This window comes from Puntigrus tetrazona, chromosome 23 (genome assembly GCF_018831695.1).
Source record: "Puntigrus tetrazona isolate hp1 chromosome 23, ASM1883169v1, whole genome shotgun sequence".
Lineage (NCBI taxonomy): Eukaryota > Metazoa > Chordata > Actinopteri > Cypriniformes > Cyprinidae > Puntigrus > Puntigrus tetrazona.
Window position 1 is genome coordinate 4,898,228 of NC_056721.1, and position 9,787 is coordinate 4,908,014.

The window sequence follows — 9,787 nt, forward strand, 5'->3', positions numbered from 1 at the left end:
TGAATCTACATGCCTAAATCTTCAATCGATAGCGGTTATTCAGAATGAAATACAAGTCGTTTGGTTTTCTCAAGGAAAAAAATCTCCCTCAAATAATTCTGTAAATATCAGCAACTTAGTTTAAAAGATTATAAAGGTATTTTAATCAGTCATAGCTAGATAGAGCAAATGCTGGACAAAGAATATTCAAGATTCAGCTGAACATGTAATAAACCTAATAAAGTAGTCAGTGAGTGAACAATCTACTGTACGTTCATTCATTTAGCAGACACTTTTTAGTACTACGTATTAAATCTACATAATAGTATCAGTAAATTGTTTATTTCTAAAGGTTTATTTTAAAGGATTGTTTGTATGTTGTGCACATAGATTGTTTTATTATGCATGAACTAAGCTCTTAGGTTCTCATTAATTTACAAGCGCTTATAAGTACCACATAAATAAGAGCACCTTTGACAAAAAACGTGGCACGCATACTGTTTACCTTCACAGTTGTGTAGCCCAAATGTTTCTATTCCTGTATGTTTCTTGTATCTCTTGCATCATCCTTATAGTAAACCCCTGGCCATTTTCTAGAATCCAAAAGAGTTTTAAATGGTTCATTATTTTATTTCTCATGCATTCTGTCTTCCCGTAGCTGTAGATTGATGAGTGTTATGACTAGCTAAGCTATGTTTACACTGCAAGTCATGGGCTATTTCCTGCGGTTTTCATTTCTCCGTTATGGCCTCCCTTGTTCCTGCAGGGTTCAGCCGATTCGTACACGAGCAGACCTTCGGATTCCGACCTGTCAGCGGAGGAGGACCGCGAGGCGTATCGGCGTGAAGCCGAACGCCAGGCCCAGCTGCAGCTCGAGAGAGCCAAGGTTCCTCAAGCTCTTCTTTAATGGGCTCTTCTTTTTTTTTTTTCTTACAACAAAGTGCTATTCTGCAAGTAGCTTAAGAAAAGTGCCAGGGGATCGTGCATAAAAATGCAGTTCAAGCAACAAGATTTTCTTAGCATTTAGTTGTAAATCATAAGAGGATTATTTCATTGGTTCTTGATGGTTGCTTATGGCATTATTAACATTGGTTTCCCTGGCAGTCCAAACCTGTAGCGTTCGCGGTGAAGACAAATGTGAATTATTGCGGGGCTCTAGATGAGGACTGTCCTGTTCAGGGTGCTGCCATAAACTTTGAAGCCAAAGACTTTCTGCACATTAAAGAGGTGAGTTGCATATACCCTACATGCAGACAGATGTGTGAAGGGTTTTACGGGTCAGTCGTTTTTGCTAACAGTGCCCATAATACCATAATAGCTCACCATAATAGCACTGAGCATGTTTTCCTTCGTGTTTGTGTTGCAGAAGTACAATAATGACTGGTGGATTGGAAGGCTGGTGAAAGAGGGGGCAGACATCAGCTTCATTCCCAGCCCCCTCCGACTGGAGGCCATGAGACTCAAACAGGAGCAGAAACAACAGAGGTCTCTCTTTCCCTCTCTGTCTATTTCAGACACATTTGCATGTTGACAAATTTTGTTAACTGCTGCTAAAGAAATAGCTCACCCAAAAGTGAAATGCTTGGCTAGGTAGGTTAGATGAGCATTTTCTTCTATTTTAAGAACGTTTTTCACCCAATGAAAATGTTGTCATCATTTAGCCGCATGCATGCTGTTCCAAACCTGTATGACCTTCTGTGGAACACGAAAGAAGATATTTTACTGAATGTCCAGGCTGCTCTCTTCCATTTAAATAAATTGTTTACCCCAAAATTTGCTGAAAATGTACTCGACCCCAAGCGACCCAAGACAATGGCCTATTGTCTTCTCACATCAAAACAACAGTCATATTTGTTTAAAACTGTTTTTACTTATACCTAGTGCTTGATCTGAGCATATTTCTCTACTGATGATTTTTTTACTTCATTTGGATAGAGGGCAACTTCAGCGTTTGAAGTTAAAAATCTTAATTATGGATTTGTTTTTTACAAACATTGTTTTCTTCATAAGACATTAACTGATGTACTGGATTACATGTGGATTATTGTAATGTTTTATCAGCTGTTTGGACTATTATTCTGATGGCACCCATTTAGTGCAGAGGATCCATTGGTGAGCAAGGGATATAATGTTTAATTTCTTCTGTTCTGATGGAAAAACAAATATATATTTTGGATGGCCTGTGGATTAATACATTTTCAGCATTTTTTTTTATTTTTGGGTAAACATTTTTTCTTAATAATTTTGGTATTTTAGTATGCTAAAGCTACTTCCCCTAGTTGTTATGGGAAAGCAAAGTGTCCAATGGTTTCTCATGTCAAAATCATACGCATGCAATGGGTCATGTATTGTTCCAGTACTGCTTTTTGCATACTGTAAAGCTCTAATACAGATACCAATATATGGCTAAATGATGGCATGTTATTGAAACTGACAATTCTGATCATGTCCAGATATTGCTTACCAGTTCTGTGAAGGCATTTGCTGTTGCTCTGTGATGGTGATAACATTTTTCTTTCTCCGCAGGAAAAGTGGTAACTCCTCCTCAAGCCTGGGCGACATGGTATCGGGAGGTTGGAGATCCACGCCGCCATCTGCAGGTGAGAGGGAGTATGACTGGCCCTGGGCACCATTCTGCTTTTCAGGGGATGTGTGAGGCTGGGAATGCTGCCCCAAATGAGCAAAATATCAGTAGGGCTGAAGATCAGTGAGTTTGTTCTTCCCTTGCTGTTTTTTCTTTGCTCCTCTTCTTAACCTAATGCATGATCTGTCACAGGTTAAGCCTCCACAGTCCAATGCAGTAGTATAACAGTTCAGAATGGAGTAAAAACATACACCGTTTTGCTTTTAAAATCTTTTGAATGCTGATTCTGTGTTCTCTTATTTTCAAAAGCCAAACAGAAGCTAAAGCAGGTAGGTGCTGATATGGACTTGTGATAGATATCTTACGATAATCTCTCTATATGGTTGATCGGGTTGATCATAATTATAATTTATAGCTATTTTGTACTTCGCTTGTAGCTTTTGGCAACTCTGCCCAAAATACACACAAAATGGTCAACAACACTGAGTATGTGTTTTTTTTATTGTTGGTTTATGGGCAGGATTTTTTTATTATTACGCTGGATTTTTGCCATCATTACTCCAGTCTTAGTGTCACAGGATTCTTCAGAAATCATTCTAATATGCAGATTTTCTGCTCCAGGAACATTTCTTTGGAGATGATTGTGCTTTTTTTAAACTTTTGATCAATATAATATGAAGATCTAACCGGTCCCAAAGCTTTGAGCGGCAGTAGTGTACAGTAGATTGGAATAATGTGTCTATTTACTGAATGACTAGCAAGTGTTTTTTGGAGCACCATGCATACATCAGTGGAATATGTGTCTTTAGAAATGTCTCTGTGACAGGCCTAGATGCTTTAAATAGTAAGACAATATCTGACGTCTCATGCATCTCAAAAAGTATAGCCTTTTGTACCAGGTTTGTTGCCGGCGTGTGCTGATACATCACAGAAACTGTTTGTAATCCAGTATTGTGTGGTTGTAGTTGATGCTGTAGTTCTGTGTGACAGTGTCCCTCTTGTCTTTGTTAGACTGAACACATTCCTCCATATGATGTGGTGCCGTCCATGAGGCCTGTGGTTCTGGTTGGGCCTTCTCTGAAGGGCTATGAGGTGAGCACTAAACATTATACAGCCCTCTGAATTTGTCTTTAAAATGTGTTGTCTAATGTGTCGTTTCTGTCAACAGGTGACAGATATGATGCAGAAAGCCCTGTTTGACTTTCTCAAACATCGCTTTGACGGAAGGTGGGTTTTAAAAATAAAATACCCTGTGTGTATTATAGAAGAATATTCTGTCGGTATTTACTAATTCCTATATCCTTAGAATGGCAAAAAATGCTCACAGGGTCTGACAAGCTCCAGAAAGTTAATGAAAATATTCTGTGTAGGGTTTTTGAAAGCTTTGGACGAGGAATCTTTATTTCACATTGTAAATGTATTGTTATGCTGACAGGATTTCAATAACCCGGGTGACCGCTGACCTTTCTTTGGCCAAGAGATCGGTTCTCAACAAGAGACCCATCATGGAGAGGTCTAACACACGAACCAGTTTGGGTGAGAACGGCACACACACCCTTCAGAGCTCAACAATAAGATGGCCAAAGGTCAATGGTCACGAACGTAAACAATTGGTTTTATGTGATGTACCGTACATTATTCTTGCAAACCGAGAATCTTCTGCCAGAATGCATTAAATTTAAACTTATGTCGTTGAGCACTGTCAAAACATTTTGTCTTAGCATTCGTGTTTTGTGAATGCTATTTGTCTGTTTGTCCACTCAGCGGAGGTACAAAGCGAGATCGAGAGAATATTTGAGCTGGCTAAAACTCTTCAGTTGGTGGTTCTAGACGCGGACACCATTAACCATCCAGCGCAACTAGCTAAAACCTCGTTAGCTCCTATTATTGTGTACGTCAAGGTCACCTCTCCAAAGGTGCGTCTGATGAGCTTGTGTGCACTATTTTAAGGAATATGCTGAAAAAATATGTAAATATGTGAAATATCTCTCTTTTTTGGCAGGTCTTACAGCGGTTGATAAAGTCGAGGGGTAAATCACAGAGCAAACACCTTAATGTTCAGATGATGGCAGCAGATAAACTGGCTCAATGTCCTCCTGTAAGTTCTTCAAGTTTAAAAACACACATACACACACTTCCCTTAGATCTAACATTGGAGTTATTATGGTAATGTTGTGAGAATCAATTTCTTATAGATTAAATAGTTTGAGCATTTTTACAATATTTCTTTTCCTTACAAAAGAAGGAGATAGACTGATGTTTTTAGGGCTATTACCAATAATTCACTCCCCCTCATTTTGTTCCAAATACTTATTTTGTTCTCTGGAACACAGAAGATATTTTGAGAAACTGTAATGATTGCTCTTTTTCGTGAAATTACAAGAAATGGGGACCAGAGCTTTGTGGTTTTTAAGGACACAAAAGCGCCATAAAAATAAAACCTTTTTCAGGGATGTTTGTCATAAATTGGTTGATCTGGTTGACAAAACCAGTTCTGAAGATTCTTTCATGATGCCTCACCAATATGAGCAAAGGTGGATGTCACTATTTTCATGACAACCTTTTTGTCATGCAAAGACGCTGAATTAGAAAAAATAAAAATAATATTGCTTCCTTTTTTAAAGCCTGAAAGCACACTTTCATTGCAATCTCATGGAAAAGAGTAACTAGTACTTATTCCTTTAAATTTGTCCCATTTTTTTCAACTACTCAAGAATTTTTGTAAATGAAAACAGAATGTACATTTTTTGGATGATCTATTAACAATTTTTTTTAAACATAATTTAGCTGTTTGTTCTGTTCGACCTAATTAGTTAAGGAATGGCAGTTTAGGGCACATCTGACAACTACATTGTCTTTTTTATTGTGTGTTATTTGTAAATGACGTTCTTATTTGTAAATGACGCTCACGTTGTTAGCGAACTGGTGTAATTTAAAATGTTCTTCATTCTCACTTGATTGACTGGCCTTGCTACAGTTCTAGTGATGTAGACGCTTGCTTTTCCAAACCACATTCTGACAAAAGTCATGTTGCATGTTGTTCCATAGAGCCATTATCCTACCTGTCGCTCAACGTCATCTCCCATCACCTGACCACCATCACAAGATATTTTATATAATATCTTCTAATTCCATCCCCTGCATGTCATCTTCTCCTCCACCCTGTCTCCCCATCAGGAGATGTTTGATGTCATTTTGGATGAGAACCAGTTGGAGGACGCCTGTGAGCACCTCGCTGAATATCTGGAGGTCTACTGGCGTGCCACTCATCTGCCTGGCACCGCCCCCCTCAACCCTCTATTGGAGCAAAATCTGATGACCCCGCCCTCAGCAATCTCCAGTCTACAGGTAAGGTGGCTTTGTATGGATGGGTGGAAACATTTAAAAAAAATTTATATAAAGATATAAGAGATAGCAGTATGTTAGTTTGCATGGACCTTTGGCACTTAGGATAATCAAAGTAAGTTTATACGAAGGGATTGTGAAACCTCTGGAATAGCATTGTCTTTAAGGAAGCGTAATAGCATATTAAATCACGATATTCACAACAGCCAGCAAAATCATTGTGCACTGTATATACCATAAATATTCGATATCGTTCCTTTTTTATTTAAAAATGCAGCCAACTGCATTATTAAAAAAGGAAAAAGTTTGAAGTTTGCAGTTACTGACCTAGTTAGACCAGAAGCCACCAGACTTGGTATGTGTTCTCATCGATCAGCCAGGAAAGTAGTCCAGGGACTGTGCTAAACATAATCATCTAGAATATAGATGGTATTTGTATCAGCTTTGAGGAATAACTTATATTTGTAATTAGTAGACCTATGTCTGCATCCACCTCATCTAGGATTCAGTCAAGTTCATTTAAAGCATACAGCTCACCTTGAAAGTCAGAAAGTTGCAGTTTCACAGAAAATAGTTTTAGGTCATAACTGATTTTCACTAGAATATGGGACACAGTTTGTAAGGTAGACATGCACGGTGGAACTAAAAAGCCTGTATATTCATAATATCATTTCAATCAATCAATACTATTCTGCTTCAAGTAATAATTGGTCAATCCTATATTGTATTTTAAAAAAATAGTATTTTTTAAAACTCATAATTGTTATTTTTCGACAACAGGAAAGTCCTCATTAAACATTTGTCTGTCCTTTCCCTTACTCCATATTTTCACTCTCTGTCTTTAAGTTGTCTTGGGTCCAGAGATGCTTGTAATACTGATATGTTGTAAGTCTCAATCTGTCTGTTCTGTGTCTCATTCATGCCTGACATCTTTGCAGTTCTCTGAAACACAGGAATTAATTGAATGAACACTTACAAACCTGCGGTGAGTAGGTGGGATGGTCAGACCGTCTTTCCCACTCTGTTGAACAAAACCCCACCCTGATACTTCTTTTTTACATCCTTCAATTCCTTCAATCCCTCCAAATGGAAATGGCCATCTGGTATCCCCATTGGAAAAGCACATAAAATAAAAAAAATCATATATGCAAATATATGATTTTGTTATGCTGTGGTTGGTGGAACGTGTAGCTCATTCCTAGCTTTGATGTGGCAATGCCATTTGCCCAGTGGGGAAAAAGGAGTAATACAAAAGCATTTAGTTTAAAATTATACAGGATTTAAAAGGACTTTTAATGTTAAGAAAACTAAAAGTACATTAAAATATTCTTAATACAGTGTTTCTTAAGGTGTAGGCAATGTTTCTAAAGCCTTGTTTCCACCAAGTGGTCAGGTACAGTATATTATAGTATGATTCAGGATGGAACACCTAAATCTAGCTTTCGTTTCCACTACTAATTTGTACCCTTGGTAGGTGTGTTGTATGCCAGAGAGTAGAAATCAACATACACTCTGTACACTCTGATGTAAACAAGCCCAACACAGATAAGTAGCATGGCAAAGTTAAAAATGCACTTAATTCCCCTTGTAGCACATGTAAGTGATGATTTTCTGTCAACTGATCAACATTCTGCAATGAATCTAGCTCCAACCTTTAGGTAACAAATGATTGTTGTAGGTGTCTCAGCGGTTCACTATTTAAGCACCGTTCACAACTTCTCACAATGAAAATAGAAATAATACTGTACTGTAACCATACCACTTGGTGGAAACAAGCCATACATGTGTAGGCAGCATATTAAGTGGTGAAGATATTACTTCTTTAAGATGTAGACAGCTTTTTTTTAAAGGTGTAGACCAGAACTCTGGTGCTTGAGGTCCATGTTTAGCTTCAACCTTGTTTAAACTGTCCTGCCTGTAACTTTATAATGATCCTGAAGGCCTTGATTAGCTTGTTAAGGTGTGTTTGATTAGGGTTGGAGCTAAACCCTAAAGGAAAGTGGATCTCTAAAACCAGTGTGGAGAGCATGTATGACATTTTGCGTTTATAAACATGCTGGCCAGAGGTCTTTAGTCCTGCTCCCGGAGAGCTACCTTTCTGCGGACTTCAGTTACAACCCCAATTAAACACATGTCTGCCTGTCAAGTTACCCTGAACACCTTTATTAGATGTGTTGTGTTTAAATAAGGTTGCATGATGTGTGAAGGTTGGAGAACAGTAGCTTTTCTGGAGCAGGGATAGAGATCCCTGGTGTAGGCAGCGTTTCTAAACATGTAGGCCAGGGCTATCACATTCAGTGGAGGGCCACTGACCTGCAGATTTTAGATCCAACCCAAATTGAACACACCTGTACCAGCTAATCAAGGATCTCAAGATTTCTAGGAATTTCCAGGCAGGCGTATTAGAGCTACACTTGACAGGACAGTGGCCCACCAGAACCAGAGTTTGAAGCATGGTGTAGGCAAGTTCAATCAGGGAGATCTGCAGCCCTGTAGAGTTCAGCTTCAACCCTGAAAAAAATCTCACCTGTCAGTAGCCTTTATAATTCTGAATAAACTGTTGAGCTTGTTTAAGTGTGTTTGATTAGGGTTGGATACTATACTATACTTTGCAGAACTTTGGCTCTCTAGGACCAAACTTGTATATCTCTGGTGTAGGCAAATGTGTCTTAAGGTAGCTTTTCTAAAGCTGTAGACAGTGTTTGTAATGGTTTTGGCAGCATTTCTAAAGGTGACAAGGTAAGGGTGTAGGTGGCACATTTCAAGGTGTAGGTCAGTGCTTCACAACCACATTCCTGGAGTTCCCCCAAAACTATACAGTTTTCACCTCTCCTTTGTCTGTCACACCCAGAGTCTCTACTAAGGAGCTAATGATCTGAATCAGGTGTGTTTTAATTAAGGAGACATGGAAAACATGAATGGATGGATGATTTAGCGGTGGGCGCCATTTTTTGGCAAATCACTGAAATTAATTAAGTGTGCGATGCGATACACTGCATTTTGGGAATTCTCTAGCCTTTGAGTGTACATCATTTGTACACTTGTTTTTGCAGTGCATTGTGGGATTGAATGAGCTATGGAAACTATGGTTTCGGACACCATTTAAAATGGCTGTTCTCTCAAATAGTGCACTATATGGAGGTATTGGACGGCGATTTTGGATACAGCCATGCAGTGTTGGAGGGCCTCCAGGACTGTGGTTGGGAACCACTGGTGTAAACTCTGCGGGACACTTCAGGACTAATGTTGACTATCCTTGGTCTAAGCAGAATTTCTACATTTCTAAATTTGTTGAAAAGATGAAATAGCATTTCTATGGGTTGGAGGTCATAAAATTTTTTAATTCAGGGCAATAGTCACATGCTGGCACTTCCTAGCTGTCCATTTCACTCCTTACAGAAACATTTTCTATCAAATGATGCAAACTTCCATATGGCAGTGCAAACTTTCCATTTGACAAGGCCTACGTTTTCTATGATTTCTATTGTTATGCACCCCTCTACACTTTTCGCTTAATTTGCTGGAATTAGAGCGAGCCGCACACACAGTCATCTCTGACTGCTCTGTTTATGCACCTTGCTGATTGATATTAACACCATAGAACCGCCATAAGATGAGTTCACAAAGCAGATACAGCTGCCTGTTTTCCTGTGTTATAAAGAAACTTTATTTATTTATTAACTTTACTGATTTCATGACTTTGGAAAAGAGGCTGTATCTGACCACACAGACTGATGCTTTGTGAATGTAACAACCCTTCTAACTTCCCTTTGAATGCAACCTCCTTGTTTCTGAAACTAACCTATGAAACAATCTTTTTGCTCCAGAGGAAAATGCATAGCAATCTTTAATGCACAGCAGTTTGATTTTAGACCTAGA

The 9,787-nt window shown here is 38.7% G+C and overlaps 1 protein-coding gene across 2 annotated transcripts in view; it reads left to right on the forward strand.

Annotated features, from left to right (window-relative positions):
• The window catches only part of cacnb3a (calcium channel, voltage-dependent, beta 3a), a 28,678-nt gene that overhangs the window by 13,032 nt on the left and 5,859 nt on the right, over nt 1-9,787 (forward strand). Inside the window, exons 3-14 of one of the 2 annotated variants that reach the window (XM_043224428.1) lie at nt 746-865; nt 1,084-1,206; nt 1,346-1,464; nt 2,506-2,579; nt 2,873-2,892; nt 3,575-3,655; nt 3,732-3,790; nt 3,999-4,099; nt 4,328-4,479; nt 4,566-4,661; nt 5,741-5,911; nt 6,847-6,893. In XM_043224428.1, the coding sequence (XP_043080363.1) occupies nt 746-865; nt 1,084-1,206; nt 1,346-1,464; nt 2,506-2,579; nt 2,873-2,892; nt 3,575-3,655; nt 3,732-3,790; nt 3,999-4,099; nt 4,328-4,479; nt 4,566-4,661; nt 5,741-5,911; nt 6,847-6,876 (1,146 nt within the window). In that variant the 3' untranslated portion in view covers nt 6,877-6,893. The remainder of the gene's footprint in view (nt 1-745; nt 866-1,083; nt 1,207-1,345; nt 1,465-2,505; nt 2,580-2,872; nt 2,893-3,574; nt 3,656-3,731; nt 3,791-3,998; nt 4,100-4,327; nt 4,480-4,565; nt 4,662-5,740; nt 5,912-6,846; nt 6,894-9,787) is intronic. The other variant, XM_043224427.1, reaches the window with a different exon arrangement.